Source organism: Chlamydotis macqueenii, chromosome 15 (genome assembly GCF_036417535.1).
Source record: "Chlamydotis macqueenii isolate bChlMac1 chromosome 15, bChlMac1.mat, whole genome shotgun sequence".
NCBI classification, from domain to species: domain Eukaryota; kingdom Metazoa; phylum Chordata; class Aves; order Otidiformes; family Otididae; genus Chlamydotis; species Chlamydotis macqueenii.
The window spans coordinates 8901125-8922148 of record NC_141570.1 but is presented as its reverse complement, the minus strand read 5'-3'; the positions used below and the strand labels follow the sequence as shown (position 1 = coordinate 8922148).

General features: G+C 36.9%; 2 protein-coding genes across 5 annotated transcripts in view; one reads left to right on the top strand and one right to left on the bottom strand.

Moving 5' to 3' along the window:
- Positions 1-21024, bottom strand: part of GPRC5B (G protein-coupled receptor class C group 5 member B) — a 52471-nt gene that overhangs the window by 19441 nt on the left and 12006 nt on the right. The window contains exon 4 of one of the 2 annotated variants that reach the window (XM_086760073.1): positions 16155-19797. The exons of the other annotated variant lie outside the window; for it this stretch is intronic. Coding sequence (XP_086616199.1) covers positions 19753-19797 — 45 coding nt within the window. The 3' untranslated portion in view covers positions 16155-19752. Of the gene's footprint in view, positions 1-16154; positions 19798-21024 lie in introns of those variants that run through there. 2 annotated transcript variants of the gene reach the window in all.
- Positions 1-21024, top strand: part of IQCK (IQ motif containing K) — a 58906-nt gene that overhangs the window by 26721 nt on the left and 11161 nt on the right. Inside the window, exon 9 of one of the 3 annotated variants that reach the window (XM_086760075.1) lies at positions 14755-16231. The exons of the other annotated variants lie outside the window; for them this stretch is intronic. Coding sequence (XP_086616201.1) covers positions 14755-14816 — 62 coding nt within the window. The 3' untranslated portion in view covers positions 14817-16231. Of the gene's footprint in view, positions 1-14754; positions 16232-21024 lie in introns of those variants that run through there. 3 annotated transcript variants of the gene reach the window in all.

Genomic DNA, 21024 nt, shown 5'->3' with positions numbered 1-21024 from the left:
ATGGATGATCTTTGCCCTGAACTACATGAGTATTCAGGGTGCAGTTTCACAGGGTCAGGTGGATCAAACTGAGAGCTTCCTAAAGGATTGGCCACACTCTGTAACTCTTGCATCAGTTTTAGTGATTGTGTAACTGCACCATGGGTTTGGATCAGTGAGGGGTTTTGGTATGGGGCAGGTTAGTTTTCCAAAACATTTTTACCACATGATTGCTGTATCTAACACGAAGAAGAAAGTGAGCTGGGGAGACAGGGATAATGACTTTTAGCAGCCCACAGCTTGATTAGATTGAGCAGAATACGAGATGGTATTATCATACCTGGTTACTGTTCATGGCTGAGGATGTGCTGATCTCTGAATGACAGGCAGGAGTTAAGAGCCAGGGGCAAGTCATGGTTTAGACTTCTTCAGCTGAGTACAGAAGAGCACATCTGTCGATGCCCTCATTCTGAGCCTGGTTTTTGTGGGACTTCACTGGGAAAGGAAAGATGTTTGAATCCTTGCAGGGTGAGGGAGTTTAGAATCAAGTTTCTGTGAAAGGACATTACATTTTAAAATGCTGAGTCCTGGTTAGTTAGACACCTACTATCCAGAAACATCTACAACTCTGGATTTCAAGTGACAGAAAGTTGCTGATGTGCAATCTGGAATTAGGCAGCTTCATTGTAATGGGAGGCCTCTGTCCTCTGTGTTGCCTAATGACCTAGCCAGCTTTTCACTTAGCATTAAATATTTGTGGGTCACTATTTGGAGCTCTTTCTCTTTGTTGCCTCTGTAGACCATGCCATTGTTCTGTTGTTTCACTTTCAGGTGCCCAATTTCTACACATTTAAAGTCTAAGCTGAGACATGGAGTATGTCCTGCTGGGTCTTCACTCAAATGTTTGGGTTTTTTTTTCCTTGCCTTATTCTCTGTGCAACTTAACTGTTCTTTCTAATTAAATGGAGTTATTGTACTTGTGCATAGATATGAAATAGGGTATTCTGGAATTAAGTGTTTGACACCCTCACAGCATGCTTTATTTTAAAAACTACAATAAGAATGTCCACACATAAATAGTACTTGTTAACATCACTGCTGTAGCAATGGGAGCTTGTTGTAAGTGACTAGAGCCTTGCAATTCTTCAATAACTCTAATAATCAAATCTTTTGTGGCTATTGTTAATTTCAAAACTGTCCTGCTTTTTAACAGATCATACCACTAAAACTTCCCTATGAAGCATTTTAATTATGAAATAGTCCAAGCTCTGTAAATGCCAAGGTCATTAACCTGATGCACTGCAGTTATTCTTTCACTTTTTATTGTGCATCCATTCTATCTTTCATTAGTTACAAGTATATCATGCTAAAAGGATGGCATGAAATTTACACATTTCCCTGTCTGCTTGCAATCTGCTTTTGAGGTTTTTGCCTAAAAGTGAAAGGAGTTTCTCTCTCTTTCACATATGCAAAAGGAGAAATTTGTTACTAGTAATGATCATTATAACAACTAGGATTACAAAATAGTCTGTTGTTTTCATTTTTCCTTATTTTGATGTTTTTTCCTTCACATAAAATAAATATAATAGGCACTTGGGGCTAATAATAACATTTTAAACAAATGCTAGACTTTTTGTTGTGTGAAATGTCAGCACTTCCGTATGGGCTACTTTTTATAATACCAGCAAACACAAAGTTGTATATTGGCAAGTTCTCCATGTTTTCAAGCTCGCGCACTGGAAAGCCTTTTGATTCTCTGAAATTCTTTTCTATTCTTTCCTATTTGTACTTGCAAATCTGTTGGATAGTGTTAGTTTTAGGACATGTAGTCAGGGTAATGTTGTACTGTGTTAAGTTTGCTGTCAAGCCTTCTGAAGAGTATGCAGAACACAACTAATTCTGCAATCAGAATTGGCTCAGTATTTCCACTGGGTATTTTCTAATGAGCACAGGGTTTAGTAATTAAGAGTACTGGTAGTTGTAGTTATAGGATAAATCTTTTCAATAAATATTGTAATACATGGTGCTACTGTAACACAGTTTCTCCTCTATTATGTGAACAGGAACAGTATTTAAATCCACTCTTGCACAACAGCTCTGCAGCAAACTCCAGGTAGTACTGGGAGTAAACATTTTAAATTGCTGCTCTGGTTTTCTGAAGTAATCTACATCTTGCCACATAACATGAAGAGAATCCGTGACAACTCTCATACTCTCAGAGTACAGAGTTAGAAAGCTGCCTCTATGTGCCTCCTTCTTTAATACTTTGCAGCGCCACATGCACAAACTGGCACCACAGTGTGATTTAACGTTTGCAATTCAGAGAATCACGTTCAAGTACTGCATCCACCATGTTCCCCAGGGCATGGACAACCTCAGCAACTCCTCCTGGCTTACATACACTAGACAAAGCTCTTGGACAGAGTGAGGTCTGTCTCAAGTTTTGCTGCTTCCCCTGTGGTGAGAGGTGGTGACTGCAGCAGCAGCTACTGTATAGTTCTGTGGTTTGCATGTTTGCAAGTGCAAGGAAAAGTATTTTCCTGTTGAGGGTACTTTTCCTGCCCAAACAGACATTCTTCATGATCTCCAGGAAAAATGTGTGAGCTGGATTGAAGCTCCTGCCAGCTAGCTTCAGCTGCATCGTGCTGTTTAATGGAATCTGTCATGTAAAATCTGCTTCCATTGTAACTTTGCAAGATTTATACTGTATGCATTACACCCTGAGTTCATTAGAAAATATCCAGTGGATAAATCAACTTTTCCAATTCCAATTGTAGAATTAGTTGGTGTTCTGCATATGCTTCAAAATGCTTGATATTCCGATGTTCCTTCCCAGGGTTTAGAGTTCTTGTCATAAGAATGAATTTGCTTTGATTCCGGTACTGATACCAATACAAACAGCAATAAATTTCTTTGAGTATATGTTTAGATACATTGAGAGGCAGGCTTATAATTAACAAAGATAGTAACGAATGACAACCTGAAAAGCAGCTCTGCATGTCTACACCAACAGCAGGACCACAATTAACACTCTTTCTGCAGGTTCTATTTCAGCTGTGAAGGCTTAAGTGTGAATTTAGTCTGCAGAAGTCTCAGGGTAGAATTTTTTTAAACCATAAAGACAATTAAGTATTAGCTGATATCAAAGCTGTCATAAAAGTGTGATTTTTTTAAAGAGACATTGTTTTCAAAACCTTCCTTTAAGTATCGTGGCTTCCTCAGTTGCCTTGCTATTACAGGATTACATATCGCAAGATGTTACGAGCTGACACACTTTTCTGTGTCTGCACTGTGCTATATGCGGGATCTTTTGATCACTGCTTCACTTCATTATGAAATGTTCAGAACCCAAATACTTTTCTTCATTGCAGTAATGTTTTAGTAGAAAAACTGAAACCAGAAGACTGTCAGGATGGTTATTTGTGAGGCAGGTTGTTACAAGGGCTGCATAGATTTTCCAAACATTTATTCATATTTATACTGCAGATTTAATCCACAAAAGGTCAGGTTTTATTTACCAAACCATGCAATTGCCTAAGGGATATTTTATGGCTGAAAATAATTCATTCTGAGGAGCAAAGCCATACATCAAAACAGGGGAAAACTGCGCTTACATGTGTGTGTATATATATGGGGCGTTCGTATGCAGTAAGTGAAGAAGAATTCTTGGCTTTAGTAGCTTAGAGCTAGAAGATTAAACAAAATAGTAACTAGTAATGGTGTACAAACATGATGAAAAATAAAATCCATGAGACATAAATTGTCTTCCCACAGACCTGACTGATACGTAAAGAAAACTTTGACAGAGTAACTAAGGTTTCCTTCAAGTCTTAGTGGGATTTCATAGCCTATTTCCTATGGCTTATGGAGAGTTTACTTTGGGATAAAAAAATCTAGGCATTTTTTTTTTAAAAGAAGACATAAATAGGTCTGATTTTGAAGAACTGAAAACAGTGGATTCAAATTTACTGTGATAAAATTAATCTCACTATAAATTTAAAAACAAAAGCCTAATTTTTATCTTTGTAATACATGATTAATTCTGTCAGTGTAAATTGTTGAAAAATTGTGTTCCTGAAGGTGATGACAGGTTGACCTAGCAGGCTTCCTAGTTCATATTAAATGATTGCAGTTTAATGTTTGTGTTTTGGACTCCCCGTTTTAAATTTGTTAGCATTTACATCATCTCATCAAGGGATGTTTTTTTCACATGTTCCATTGTCCACGGTACCAGTAAGAGTTAAAAAATGCATACATTTCTCACTTATTTCTAAGAAATAAACCTTAAAAAGGCCTTTCCACTGTGTATTTACAACATATCACTGTGAAAAAGGATGTCTGTGATCTTACATGATTCTACTATCATAGTTTACAGTCTTCACGCATGTAAAATCTTAAAGGTCAAAATTACAAGTTCATTTTCAGAGGACAAGATGAAATAGTTTTCGAAATGTTGCTACTGGGGGCTGAGGAAGAAATGGACTGTGTCTTTTGGCAGTTTAATTGATTAAAAAAAACTCCTCTGTCTGAAGAAATTTACTCTTTCCATGAACTGTATTTATGTTGTTTTGGAGAGTAATGTAGTGATAAGATTTCCTCTACCTTCTTTGCCAATTGTTTCCAAAGGAAAAACAAGTTTCCTTTTAATCACCCTCAGAGAGCTTTCCTGTCATCAAATCCATTATTTTAGGACTCCAGGACAAACAGCTGTTTCACCACTTCAAATAAAGTTGTAAAATTGCCCCTTTTTATTTTTTTTTCTTAAACTATTGCAAGTTTGTATTGCCTATAACACATTACTCTCCAATATTATAACATTTTTTTTCTGTAATTCCTTAACTGAGCTTTCCTAAGTGAATTGAAGAGTATCCATATATAAAATAGTCGGGGGACCTAGACAGATGGCTATTTGGAAACAGCTGTACTAGATTGAGAAGTTACTGTCCAGAGGTTATCAATCTCAGCTGTGATGCCATAATTAATTTTGTTAGTGCTCCAGCTGCTCTTATTTCTGTTATTATTATTCTACTGTTTATTAATGTTGTTAAACCTTTTTTCATCGTAAAGTCAGCAAGGTTAGTTTAAATTGCTTCTACCAGTGGTTCAGTCTAACACAGTTGACTTTGCACTGAAATGGACTGTGAGCACTCGTACAGTAATGAATAGCATAATGCAACTACTTCTTAACCTTGTCTTTCTGGGCACTTGGTTTAATTGAATTAATTAATTCAGTTAATTTAATTAACCCCCTTTAATTAAACCACTCAGCTCTTCACATCAAACAGGACAAAGCATTTATTGTTACTAAAAACTCAGATGTCACAAATAAAGCATTAAGATTCATGATCAAAAGAAAAAGAACAAAAACATTTTTAAACAGATACAGCAATTTGTTACAAAGTTAACTACATTAAGAATAACAATGAAGTGTCTCTTAAATTTTATATGACTCTACCCCTGTTTATTAGATGCTGTAAACATCTAACTGTAGGGGATGAATGGTGCGCTGCCAAACAGCTTTTAGAAAATGCTGACTTGAGCAGTAATGTGATTCTATTGACACTACTAGAAAGATCAGCATACCTTCCATGAAAATATCAGCCAAAGACGCGGTGAATGTGAACTAACAGTCAGATTCTGCTTTGTTGTGGCTTTCAGCACAATGCTATGTATCCCTTATTTCATGGGTATGTTTTAGACAAAGATGTATATAATTTTATGAAAGTATGTTTGTATGATTTTGACCAGTGTGATATTTTAAAAGGATATTAAAAGGAAGTTAGAAATGTAAACTGATTGTAATTAACAAATCCAAAGGCATTCTTGATTTATTTTTCTGTTTTCAGAAAGTGTGTTAAAGCATGTTCATTATTGTTGATACAAATAGTGAAGTTTTAGTTTTCATTAGAACATAATCAAAACAAAACACTTTGGGGGTTTTTTCCAAATAGGAACCAAATGTATGATTTTTTTTTATGGGGCAGCTAAAGTGATCCATCAATTTCTCCATTAAAAGGGCAGTCCTGTCCTTCCTCAACCAATGTTTCTGCCATCCTTTCCTTTTCATGGCTTCATGGTGAGTTGGTTCAGCTGGCAGATCTGACAAAGAACTGCTCTTCAGTTCTGTTCTGCTGCTTCTCAGGTTAATTTTCTCCTGGATCAGCCTGATAAACTGACTTGCCTGGCAATGACACAATCCTTACATCCAGTACAGGGGAAATGCTGCAACAGTAGCAGAGGGAAGGAAGACTGTCCATGTGTGATGGCTGCTGGCTTTTAGATCAGCTAATCTGTCCTGTGCCTGCAGTGTCGTGTGAAACCATACCCTACATGGTACGTCTGCTTGGTTTGGTAGGCCAGGCTATAATGTAGCCTCATAAAAACCACTGATTCTCCCCTTGCTTAACAGCATGTTTAAAGCATCTCTTTTTGTGTGTTTGTAACTCTTAATTCTTCTTTCATGGTGTCTTTTATACTATTTATTACTAGTTTTGAAAAGTGTTCTGGGATAGAAAGTGTGAAAACTTTGCATGAAAATTACTTTATAGAATAATAGCATCTTGCAGGACTGTTGACCTCTAATGCATATGCTAAATTTCTTTTTGAGTGCAAAGGAAAAGGTGTGTTTCTTTCAGCCTTTACCTAAGATTATAAAGCTACAACATTCTTAGCTGACCTTTTGTTTGCTGGACTGTTCCACTGCTGTAACCTTACATTCCACAAAATTATGTGTATTTAAGGTGTGATAATCCTTACTCTTTAATAGTTTCTACTTTCAGAATGAAAATGTAGAGAGAAGCATAGCTCTCAAGACTCAGTTTAGTGGCTCACAGCTTTAGACTTGTAGGGAGAAGGAGAATTCTTCCCAATATAGCCCTGCAAGGAGCAGGGAAATGTTTGGCATTTTGTGGCAATCATTTTGGCATCGTGTTTGGCAGGATGTGACACAGTGGCGCACACATGGCAAGATCTGCTTTTGGTTTCATGAAGCTGATGATCTACCATGAGGTCATCTGTTTAGGAGAACTTCTTTTCCCAGCAGGCATTTATCTAGGGCTGTCCGTATCAATTTTGTCAGAATCTGCAGCCTAAAACATCTAGTTGAAACAGGACATACTTTGTTGCATCTCTTGTTTTCTAGCTGGTGTCCTACATAGCTCCATATTTTTGCTCTAATGTTTCGAAGAAGAAATAGGCCTTTGCTTTTTGGTTAACGACCTGGTTAATCTGATTTGTGCCTCCATGCAGTGGACAAATCCCATCAGGTCGTGATTCTGAGCAGGGTGTTACGCAGATGCAGTACTGATGAGACATCACTGGAAATGAAAACGTTATCTGTCCTACAACAAAACGAGTTTGAAAATATTTGACCTTTTTAATGAAAATACCTAAATCTTCATTAATTCATCACTTACGCAAACAAAACACTCCACTGACGCTGTCTGTTACAATGGTTATTTCTCTTTCTCTGTCGGAAAGACAGTTGGTTCTGTATACTCTGGCTAGTGCTTTCAGCTATTTTATTTCCTAAGGGCTTTCTTTTCTTCTTCTTACCAGCATAAAATTAGTAAAATTTTATTTTTAAAAAGCATTGTTCTTAGGGAAAATCATAAAAGAAATAAATATTCCTGGTTTTATGGCAAACCCAGTTGTGACCCTATTAGCTAGATCAAGCAGATTAAGTGTAGCCTTGTCTTTCAGGTACTTCTGTAACAGAGAATGTACACAGTAAGTGGAAAAGCTAGTGAAACCAAACCGAGACAGAAAGTAATCTTCACAGCAGGTGGGGGGGTTGATTTCCAGATACAGGAAGGAAAATTCCTTCACATTCCATTCGATTTTCAAGCTGTATTTTTCCTTTGGCAGTATAAGTTACTACTTACCTATACTGAGAGATTTTAAAAATACGTCTTTCATAGAAAGAATCTTTTCCCTTGGGAAAACTATCAACATGCTGAAGAACTCAAAGTGTAGATGTTCTGTCAGTGGAAAATCCTTGAAAATATGAATGAGATTGCAGATAAAGGTGAGAACAGGTTGCATATTTTAGGAATGCTAGAGCAGGAACAGATGCATACTGTCAAGAAGCAAGGAAATGCAGTCAGTCATTCTGTATACAGCTGTGATATGTCTCCACCTGAATTATGAGGAAGGATTTGAAAGCTAAATAGGCTTACCAAGTCAGGTTGAACAGGGGAGGTCTAGTCTGCGTACTTTTGAAGGATGGCTGTGTGTAATCATATCAAAGTATATAATCATGTCATGTCAAAGCAGAATGAATTGAGGAAGAGAAAAATGTTAAATTCAGTACCCAGAAAAAAATGGCTACACTGTGAAACTTCTTGGAATTCATTGCATAAACAAATAAACATGTGAGTATGGCCATGTGCTTTAACGGATCCTTATTAATGGGGCCATTAATGAAGTTAATCACATGCATGTTTGCAGGACTCAGTAGTTTCCCAAGGAAAATATGAAAACAGGATATATCTAAATGGGATGTCTTACACTAGGCTTAAAAACATATTTAAAATATACTGTAGGCAATAATGCTGGATTAGGAAAAGATATAGTCTGAATAGGTAATGGATTTCTTAAAGACTGCACCTCTGTGGTTTATTTAGGAAAATTCAGCTCAGTAAACTGTAAGGAATTCAGTTTTATGTAAGAGTTTCTTTCTTTTTTATTCTACTTTCACCAAAGGGGGTTGAAATGTAGTCAAATTATTAAACAAAATAATTTGCTTTTAATTTCATCTGCCCTCCTTTGACTGTAGATGTAATTCTTTAATTAATCTCATTAAGGAGCTCTTGTAAGTGGTGACCTCCCCATATTCCATGGTTTTACATTTTTAATGTATCTGTTATATAACGTGTATACATACACATATGTGTTAGTATCTGACATGTAGAAGGTATTTCCTCAAATCATTTTGTTTCAAACTGAGCCATGTAAACAGGTTTGAAGTGGAAGGCTACCTGCTGACAGTAGGACACTGCAGTTAATAGAATTTTACTCTGCTTTTCTTTAAAACTTTACTGTATTTACAAGTAGTTGATTGTTTCTGAAAACAAAAGTGCTGCAGTCAAAATGGTTTAAAATGAGCTCATATATAATACTGCTTTTGATTTAAAAGCACATGTATAAGGTTTCAGTTACACAAAAAACCTTAAAGTTTATTTATTTTTTTAAAAAGAAAATCCAAGAAAAAAGAAGTGCCAATAGCTGAGTATGTGGTGGTTTTCATCAAGCCTAATTCAAGACGCTTGAGATGTTTCTGAAAGTTTAATCTTGGCACTAACAGCTGAGAATGTAGTGATAAAAGTCATAAGACTCATGATGCAGATTCCTCTTTATTGATCCACACCCCGGACTCAGGCGTCTTTGAAAAGTTACAAAGATTACAGTAATATTTAATTTCTGAAACTATGTTGGGAATGTTGGGGGGGGAAAAAAAGGAAAGGTGATCAGTTAGATAAGCTACAAAATACGTGATCTTCTGAACTGTGCTTACACAGGCACAGCAGTGTCTGCTAGGACAAGTCTGAACTAATCCTGCAGTACCGAAGGTGTATTTTTACCCATCACTCTGCAGTTGTTAATAATTATTTGTAATGGAAAAAAAGAAAATTGCAATTTGTTGATTTTTCTGTGATTATATAAACATAAATTTTTGTTTGGTTGGTTTCCTAGTTTTCTGTTTTAAAGGAAAAGAGAAATTCTTAATGGGTTTTGCAATTTTTTTCTTCTTTTTCTTCTTTTATTCTTTTTCAAGATAATAGTGAAAAAAATGGGATCATTTTTTTATTGAAAAGTTTGGTGGAGTTTTTTGTTAGTCATTTAGATACACAAAACTTCAGGCTGTCAACAGTTCAAAAGTAAAGCCTCCAAATAGCCCTGCAGCAAAACTAGAATTGAGACTCTTTCGGTTAAAAAAAAAAAAAGGCAGAGGGAAGTCATGGAAACAAAGACCACGAACTGTTAGTGGAGTCTTAAAATATGCTTCAGAGATTAGCAAAGAAGTGGGTGACAGATTGCAGGACGTACAAGCTACTTGCCCCAGACTTCCCTGCAAACCCAGACTGCGGTATTAGTCCCTTGCACATCTTTTTTTTTTGCTGTAACTGTTTTTTTTTTACCTGAGCATTTGTTTCAGTCTGTGTAAGAGTTTAAGTTTGGTGACGTTACAAAACCTATCATATTTTGCAAGTAGGAAACATTTCAGAAATAAGAGGGCTAATGGGTGTACATGCAGTTTTCATGAAACTGCCCACCAAATCTGGCATTCCGGTTTTCTGCTCATGTTGGCTTCTGCCTGAAAATCCCAAATGCTTTTTGCTGGAGACCTGCCACTCCAGAACGATTTGTCTCCATTTCTGGTCAGATTTTTCTGTTTTCACCATTCTCCTTTTCTATCTTGACTATTTACATGGAAAATAACTGCATTAATCAGATGCACTGAAGATGTGCTGGTTGCTTTCATTCTGGATTTTTCTCTCAGTCCAGATATACCACAGTGTTTCTGTGGTATATCTAATTCTATGTAGTTTGTTCTTCCTAAACTCAGGTTTCATGTCAGTTGTTCATCTAGTCTAATGCTTGTATCTTCCAATATTTCTTTTCTCTTTGTATACCTGAATTGTAAAAATGCCATCCAGATATATCCAAATGAATTCTTAATCTTTCTGGAAAGCATGGTGTGTTGCACAAATTCTACTACAGATCTTTCAGCCCTTCTTTCCCATTTCCATTACTGGATGCTGGTGTTGGGAGTCTCCTGTATATCAGCTCTTGCTTCCCTAATTTAATTCTACATGAATTTTAAAATGCCCTGAAATTGTTTGTTCTCTAAAGTCATGGAGGCAAGACCAAGCATGTTAGAAATTCTGCTGCTGATTTGAAGAATTAGGTTTGTCCTGTGCTTTGATATATCCATTTTGTAGAAGCCTCTTCCGATGAGTGATCCTTTAACAGTTCCATCTCAGATTGACGAGCAGCAGGCACGTCTATGGGCATAGCTCCTGGCTTATTTGTTTGTTTAATGTATCTTTTTTCAATACATCATTTTCCTGTCACTAGTGACTGAAGATTTCCTGTAGTGACAGGTTTCACTAATAATTGCCTACATGGTGACTCCCAATAGTAAGAGGCTAAAATTATACACGCTTTATAAAGAACTGTCTCTTTAAAAAGTCAGGTCTTATTTCAGACAGATTGCTGGCGGTTCCAATTTCATGTTCAGGCTTCTTTGGCATTTCATTGGGAGGCTAGGGTGAAACTTCTTTCTATATATATATTTTACTCTAAGCCTCTGCTAATAAGTTATTCCAATAGATTTTCTTTAATGGATTTTCATCTTCTTATAGTCTGAGTCTATGGTATTTTTCATTACTGCTTTCAACTGTTTAAATTACTAAATGTAATTCTCATAGATCTTATGATTTAAACAAAATAGAGTGTGGGTGTATAAACCTTTCATAAGCTACTGTCACAAACCAGTTGTATTACACAGTTGTGTATAAAGTAGGTCATAGTTTGTTGGCTGCTGTGCTGGAACAACCAAATCTCAAACTAGAATGTCAGTCCTGTGCATTAAGATGAGGGAAAATTGTGTCTGTTATCCAAAATAGATGGTAAAGATGTTTGAACTTTGAGCATAAATAAATAGGACAAAGGCCAATCCTCAGATGTCTACTAGGAATTTTGCAGATTTTTGAGTATTCCACTCCCAGGAGCTGACCGAAACAGTAAATTAAATATATTCAAAGCCAGTGCTTCCTTTAGCCATCATCTGTGCCTCAACATTGCAACATATACATGATAAACTATGCCAAATGAGCTGCATTTCCAAGGAACGTGGCAGACAGACTAATGGATAACTTTATTAATAGTAGGAGTAGCAAGTCAAAAATAACAGCTAACAGTTGTGCTAACCTCTCCAGAGCAACTCCCACCTCACTTCCAAGGAAATTAATTGCAGTCTGCACTAGTGCTCATTACTGTAGTGATAGTTAGTGTCCTATGATTTAGATCATGCATGTGACTAAAGCATAGTTTAATCAGGTTTGCTCTGTATTAAAAAATAAGAGTAATGAGGCTGAAACGTAGTGCTAACAAATTCAACTGTCCTGACAGTAGAAACTGTATGACCTATATAGACAGAAACCATAATACTGGAAATAAGTGAGGTGTGAGATCTTTTTTTTAACTTACACTGTCATAGCACTTAGGGGCCTCAGTTGCTCTACGTCTTAGGACTTAAAACAGGAACTGTTTTCAAACTATATGAAATACTGTGATCATGCTGCCAATGATCATGGTTGTGTTACTTCTGTTTAAATCTTATGTTGCACGTCCTTAAATCAGTAATTATGCATTCTCTATAGATAATTTTCACACATTCTGTTACACAAACATCTTGGTAGTTCAGATGTTTGTAATTTTCACGGGAGCTGAATCCAGCCTCCTGTGAGAGTGGTTTTCTTGGCACTGCCCTGGGACTGGCAGCAGTGCACAGTTGCAGTCGCCACTGCATAACTGGCATCCTCGGGCACTTTGTTCTGCCCGGTTATGCCCATACGCCTTTCCCCAGCATGCAGGAAATCTCTGTAAAGAAAAAGAGATGGTCTCCATTGCAGTGGAATCACCGTTCTGCAACAGTAGGAATCTGCCAGCGTAACTGCATGCAGTGACTAGGGACATGGAGGGATAAAATGGGAACTGTGGTGTTAAAGTTCAACTTTTATTGTTTTTTTTTAAACGCAACTGAAAATAGGAACAGGTCTTTCTCTTGCTCTGTTGAACAAGTGATGGGACTCCTAAGACTGAAGTGCTTAAAATCCAGCGTATGAATGGCATGGTTGTAAGCTAGTTGTTCACGTTGACATTTACACTCATCGTTGCTTTTAGATATGTGTTGTCTGAAAGAAAAGGGCTGGATTATCAGCTAGTATACGTTGTTCTAAACTTATGGGAGCTATGTGAATATGCAAACTAAACATCTTCCTTTGGCATTTCACAATATTTTAAGTAAGTTAGTTCAGTTTGAGGTGTCACAGCCTGAAAACTATCTTTTTTTCTAATGGAAACTCCTAGTGAAATGACCTAGCCAGGCAGCTTCTTTCCCCATCTTTCCAGCTTATCTGAATCCTGAGGACATCTTACTTTTCTATCTGCATAGGAACCAAGTACATGTCGAAAACTATTTAAGTAACTGCCTGAATTGCAGATCCATGCTGACAATCTGTGCTTCCTGGTTAGTGTGATGTGATTTGAAATTGTTATGCTTAAGTAACACAGGTTATGATAAGACATGGACGCTCATAGCAGCTACCTAAAACACCTGCTCATTTTCATGTGAAACAGTGTGTGAGCCCTGGGGTTTTTGAAATTGTTGCAATTTTAATGAAATATTTGCAAAGGCCAGCCTTATCACATCAAGAAACATTAGATAAAATTCAATGTAATAGTCAGTATTTTTGTATATGGGACAGTCATAGTCACATGGGATCCACTCTGATTTTTCTCCTTACCAGCTGTACAAACAAAAGCCCTGAAATCCAAAAGGGTCTTTTGCCAGCAAGGCAGTGGGCCCATGTTGCCTTGACCAGTGTAGAACATAGGCCTTATCCTGTTACTGCAGTCATATTTTGGATTTCTAAGGGTATTGTCTGTGTTCCTCATCATCAAACATCACTTTTCCTGTATGATTTCTAGAAGCTGAGATCTTACATGTTGGTAGCACACTGAGCACCTTAAATTAGCACATGGGCCTGTTGCAGCTCTGTATCCTGGGTACGTACCAAGAGGGTTTTGTTTGCTGTTTTTCAGTTGCATGCCTTAGAAGGGTAACTAAGCTCTCCTGAAACTGTATGTACAGAAGGGGATTTTTTGGGCATATTTGGCCTTCTTTGCCTCTAGCATATCTTTCCAACAAACTTGGTTGATCTGAAAGATGTACAGCACAGATGCATCTTCTGCAGTGTCAGGAGTAGAGAAACAGTTTTTTATCTTTGTAAGTTAAAAGGAAGTTTGTAAATATTAAAATATTAAGAAAGAATATGACAGCTGAAATCACAAAAGTAGACTGAGGAACCAGACTGTTTTATCAGCAGAAGAAAAACATTAGGTTAATCTGTATTACAGCACTCTGAAAGAATACAGAGCTTTGAAAACAGCTTTCACTAGGGGGTGGGACATTTTACTTTTATGTAGAGCTTTTGTTCATTTAGAATTGTTTACTCCAGCAAGCAACCCTGTGCTCCTTTGTCTGACTGATTTTTCCCATTTGGCAGACTCTTTGCAATCACATGGATAGCATTCTTCTCTCCACTGAGACACAGAAAAGCTATTCTTTATTGACCTTGCTTGTTGTCCAAAATGACAAAAATATATTTATACACCAGGTGAACTGTATGACTTCATCACTGACTTTTAACTGAAAATTCTTAAAGCAAAAACCTCAAAGAAATGCTTTCTTTTTTTTTTTTTTTTTTAAAATCCAGTGACTTCTTACTAGCAAACAACTCTGCCCTCAGCTACACAGGAACAACTCCCACAGATGGTACTGAGAACTGTGTGCAAGTATCTGAGTGCTGAAGCAGTGTCAAAACAAAAAAAAAATGCCATGCATAGAAGAAATATGTCTTTTCAGTATTTTTTTATATATGTATTGAACAGCAGAGTATTTGCTATGGAAGTATAGATGTTTACTTTTTATTTCTGTGGACGTTTTTGAAAGTTACGTATTTAATGTTTTATTTTGTATGGTTGCAGTGGGAACCAAATTGGAAGACTCAGAAGAAGATCTACAAAATCATTCAACATTTCATTTTTAGTTTTCTCACCAATATCACAAAACACAGAGCACATAGACTAAACTTTGTGGTATTGATTTAGAAACACTCTTAGTGTTACAGTTTTACATGTTAAGTGTTGGGAATCAAAGGGAGATTAGGTACGGACCCAGCATGCCAAGACAAAATTCAGTCCTACTGTAAGTGAGCACAATTCTGCAAAAACAGATGGAATTGTGTACATTTAGCCAAAAATTTTGAGTCTGTGTTTATCTTGTTTTTCTGAACGTTCACTTGTAAGCTTTTCTGACAGAGACAAAACTCTGGATTAAATAAATGGGGTTACATCCATGTGAAAGCAAGTGTTAAAAACCAAGGCAAAAAATAAAAAATTATTTTAGTATAAACTGGAGTAGCTTCACCGACTTCTGCAGAGCTGTGACAGGTTACACAAATGCAAGCTCTGTTCATAATGGTCTAATTTTCAGAAACACTGTGCCTCTGCAGTTCCAACTGAAGGCAATGAGAGCTAGGATTGCTCTGCATTTCTGCAGGGGAAAAAAGTCAAAGGCCCTTTTGTTATCGTTTAGCACACGTGCTGAGAAAGTGTAAAATTAAGTTCATAGTGATAGCATTTTCAGTGATCTTGTGTATGTGTACTTACTTACATAAGGTGCAAGCAGAATAAAAATCAGATTGGGCCCCCTGCTAAGGAGCCTTCATTATTTTTTAAATTCAGTTTCGTCAAGCATAACCCTATTTAGGCCTTTATAATTCCACAATTCGAGAAGATATTTGCAGTTTTACTACTAATTCCATAGAAGTAAAACAAAGGTTGAGTTGTTTTGAATGAAAGCATGAGAAACACGGATACCCTCTAGCTCTTGCTTCGGTTCAAAGTTGATTTCTCCCATCACTTACACAGACTTTGTCTTCACTGTTATACCAGTACATACACCTTGTTTTTTTCCTGTTTTGTGATCCTGGTGGTTGTACCAGATCAGGAAAACCAAACCATTTGAAGAAAAATCCTCTCAACCTGCATTCTTCAACCCCAGCCGTATGACCCTATTTCTCTTTTCACAGCACTAGCTGTTGAGCCAGTACAGGAAACTGCTGAGCCAACTGGGAGGAAAAAAAAACCAAACTGGTAGTGTTAAGAGTTTGGCTACTCAGCTCCTCGACTGGCTCGCTGTGGGTTTAGTAGGTGCCAGAGCTGAGGGTAAACAGGGAATGTGGCCGGTTTCCTTAAGTTCAGCTTTGCTTGTATTGTAGAATTGCACCCACAGTATCACCACAGGACAATGCTGGCTGTAGCACTATTAGTTTACTGTAATGGAAAAAATTTAGGTGGATTTTAACCCCAAGTTAACACAAACATTGTAAGTAAATAGTAAAGCCTTTATTCTTGTTAAGAACAGCATTTTGAAAATAAAACATTTGCCCATGCTTTACAACCTTTGTAGTTTTGTATACTTATGTACAGTTGTCATGGTACACATTGATTGTCTTGAAAATCTTTTAAAGATGTACTTAAGAAGATACTAGTATGCAACAATCAGCGGAAAAAAGGGTACGTTATAAAACACACATTAATACATTTAATAAATATATATTATCTATCAAAAATGAGCTTTAGCTCTCATCAATTAATAAAAAGCACCTGCTTTGTAATCCTGTAAGTTGGTAGAATAATACAATTTTTTATTATAAAAGCTACAGTGCTCCCTTTTGCATGGCCTTTGGTTACACCCAAGGCATCGAGCTCAAACAAAGCCAGCTAGGATGCCTGTGTTTAGACTAAAACCAGAAACATCTAGTTCTATCGTATTTCATGTACCTTGTTTATAGAAACAACTCTATGTATTGAGAGTGTTCTTCTGAAGACGCTACATATTTTCTGGCAAGTGTCATACACCCTCAACTCATCTGAAAGCAGGACAGGATCTGTAAAGTATGGCTTTGAACTCTTCTTCCAGCCATTGATTAAAAGCCAATTACTATACATCTTTTTTTCGGTAATAGTTTTTTCAGATGCTTTACAATTTCGTTTTTCTGCACGGGGACACCATGAGCACCTAACCATCAAGGGATAACATAGTAGCTTTTATAGTATAAAAGCAGCTAATTATAATTAACTGAACTGTGAAAGGCTTGTGCTTACTTATTACGTTGTTCACAGATGCTCTACATTCTAGATAACTTTCATAAAAGGCAAAAGTAAACAATTTGTTTACTGTAACAAAAATATAAGTTAACATAAATATGCCTTTCTTTGATTACAGTTTTATTTGGGGCATCTTACATCACAGACTAGTGACTGACAAAAGAAGTTGCTTATTACTAATTGTATAAAGTTGGAAAATAAAGATCCTCCTAATCTATTGCCACACCTTCACCACCACAAATTACGCCCAATCCTGCTAATTTTTAGTTTTGTGAATAGTCCACGTGACTAACCCAATGAGACTAATCATGTGAGTAGCAGTTTGTAGGATCTGGCCATATCTTTGCATAACGCTTCAAATTCCAAACAACTTAATCAGAAGCAGGACTGGGAACTCTACTTATCAATTCAGTCACATCTAGAAAAAGAAGAAAATCTTTCTTAAGATAACTATATCTTCTACAGATTTTGTCCAAGGTCTGTGAAATGTGTATTATAATTCATAAATCTTGGCTGTAGTATGATAAACTTTGTAAAAGAAAGCTGTCCTACCATTTATGCCATGGTCATCTTATATTTTTTTTACAATAGAATTTTATGAGGTTTGGTTTTTTTTAAATTGGTATTTAAAAGCAAAATTCTGCAGGCAAGTGATGGTAATAGGTTTTTTTATTGTTCCAAATGATGCATCTTCTGGGTAACTATAATTATCTTAAATACTATCTTATTTGATCAAAGCCTTGCTTAAAACAAGCAAAACCTATTTCTAAGTCACTGGATAGCATGCAATATCCACCCCTACCCTACTTGGTTACTAAGGCCATCTAGTTACTTAAAAAATAAAATAAGCAATCCCTATAACAAGCACATGCTTCCTTTGCCTGGAGGAGGGAAGGGCAGGGGGGAGCTAACATGCTCCTTTACTCATGCATGACAGAAAAACATTGCTTCTAGAAGAGAAGGGCTTTGAAATAAAACCCTATAAGATGATCATGGCAAGAATGGCAATATATATTTTTTCCATATATATATATACACGTATATATCTGTGTGCAACACTTAGGGACTGGTCTTGCAGCCTCTGTACCTGTATGTAGACCTACTGGTGTCAATGGGACTACTCGTGGGAGTACCAGTCTGCAGGACTAGGTTCCTAATTCAGTAGAAATGGAGGTACATGAAGAATCAGGAAGACTCTTGAAAAATAAAAAGCTTGTCTTTCTTTTGCAGTATACAGCAAGTAACTTCTTTCTGTGAAGCTACTAAGCTATTCAGATATTTGTACATTGCATTTTTTTAGTTTGAAAATATATATTTTTATTACAGCATATGCAAAGTTTAATTGTTATACGTTTCCTATGCCCTCAAGTAAAAACAATTAGCTTTTAGTATTGAGGAAAGCTAAGGTTAACATCGGCCAAAGAGTGAGGATACAATGATGTTTTCAATGTCCGATATGTATTAAATGTTAAATAAAGGAATGATTGCTTAAACATAATGAAAAACCATGGCACAAACAATGGGCAATGGGAACCTTTTAAGTAACCTGGAGAAAACAAAAGATAAAAAGCTTTGAGAAAACTGCCTTATATTAACTCAAAAAAGTGGAGAGGAGGGGGAGGAGTAGGGAAGAAACCACCTTAAAAAACCAAAAACAACAACAAACCACCTCCAGCGTGGAGATTCTACTAGCTAGGCACTAAAATGCACAACCACATTTAAATGCACAAACAACTGCAGTCAAGGGGACTACTCAAATGACCAGGGATTAGAAAGGGAGGTCTTGACCCTGTCTGCTGCTGAATTTCTCCTGAAAGGTGGTCAGTGCTTCCCAGCTGCCACCGCTTTCCTGCTTGACCAGATCAGCCCAACAGAACGGGTTGGCTTGGGCAGTACAGCGAGTTGCCTTTAATCCATCATCACAACAAAGCCCTCCTGGCAACTCTAGTCATGTTCTCTCCCCCGCTAAGTCTTTGCAAAAGTATATCCCTCCAAAGCTTCACTTAATGGCTTCGTCCATAGGAGACGTGAGAGCGCATGGCTCTTTGCTCACACCCCGGGTTAGGGCTGGAATAACAGGGAATCCTTCCCCTGCGGCTGAGGAGAGCTGCCTCTGCACTGGACCTGCGCTCTTTCTCTCTGCCTCAAGAAGCTCCATAACTCGCATGAAACATGCACAGACCTTTCATCGCTCCAGAACTATTATTTCCTACACCAGCTTTTTAAAAAGAAGAGTATCAGCCTACAGTGTAATGGTAGTTTAGTTGCCACAGAGTGACAATGCTTGACTACACATGATGCTACGTGACTGTACAGTACAGCTAGATAATGAAGCAAACAAGGTACTTTTCATGACATTTGAAATGAAGGGAAAAGGAGCAAAATGGGAACAAATCCTGCATGTTTTCACACTGTAGTGACAATCTCTTGTGGCAACATGAATTAAGTTTAGGTGAGAGGAGGGTATTTTGCAAGCAACTGGCAACCAACAAGAACAGGCTTGCCTCGCACGCTACTTACAGACAAGAGAATATCTTACATTTCAGAATACAATATCCTCCTCTTCCAATTTAAGGTGTGCCTACTTCTATTTTAAATTCAGTTCAGGTTCAGTTTTACAATTTTGTTTTTGCCATTATCTTATCAGTTCAATGGTGTTCACATTTAGACAAAATCCTCTGTAGGATTTCGAAAGCTCCTGGATGTTTTGTTGCTTTGTTCTGGTACTGTTACGGATTCCTCCCTCAAAGACACACTGCCAGGGAACAACATCTGCAACAAGGATTCTTATTCTCTACAGCCTACAGCCTTTCACCAGAGGTGTCGTCCAGTGTAACTTGGCGGAGCAGTTGGTATCTGGAAATAAGGACAATAAACCCGTAACTGAGAGATCTAGTCTGTTCAAAGATCAGTGTTATCATGCTACATGTACATGACAGCTTTCCAGACAGTAATTCCAGAACAAAGTGATACAAAGAAACTCATCTTCCACCCATAGATTTACCTCTCTGTAAAAACTATAACAATATATACACATTAACCTCTGATTTTACTGTTATTCTCCATTAAGCTTTGTATCCACTTCAAAACAAAGCAAAACAAACAAACAAAAACCCAAACAAATTCTCTAGCTTGTCATCCTTAAACGGCCTTTTCCCTGAGCTGCATATTCCGGTATCAGAAAACATAGGCATAGATGAATCCAAACATCAGAAGGATGCTATTCATTACTAACAGCAAAGCACAAGCCTTTTCATTTTTTTCAAGTTGATGTTTCCCGCTGTCTTACCCACACAGGAGAATCCCTGTATCTAGTCCCTCTTGTTCACTAATATCAACCAAAACTAATCAGTTCGCATTATTTGCTTTTAAATGTAGAGGTTGAGTTATGGAATCAGCTCATGATTCAAAACAAAGAAAACCCAACTCACATGAGTATAAACTGGCTCATGGGTAGATTTTTAAGAAGCATGTAGGTATGCATGAAATATATGGGGATGAAAATTTGCCTTTTAACAGTTTGCCTGGTATATGCAATATCTTCAAGTGCAAATTACACATCATGCAAAAAAACATTTAGAAAGTCTGTCTGGCATCAGATCACTAAGCCATTCTTACAACAAATGGGCTGCAGAAAGGCAGGTCTATCAAAGAACGGCATGCCAAGCTATTGTCTAAGACAGGAAAATCAATACTATTAACATTAAAATATTCTATATTCCTCTTTTATTAATCCCTTTCCCAGGGACATATACACCTGCAACTTAAAAAGAATTACATACATTTTACAAGAAAATTGAAGATATGCGAGAGACCACCACTATATGCAACAATGATTATTTGAAATAATGTATTGGTCTGTAAGCGTTTGTGTGACTCACAGTGTCTTGTAAAAAAATCAGGTTAGAAATTATATCACTTAATAGTTATGCTGAATACGAATTTAATTTGAAAGAGCATTGAATACGTAGTCTCACCAAATAACTTGGTTCACTCAGGCTACACTGTGAAATGTGAATGGCCAAGTAAAGAAATGCAAAATACTTTGTAATTACATCTTTTCTAGAGGGAAGGGAAGCATTA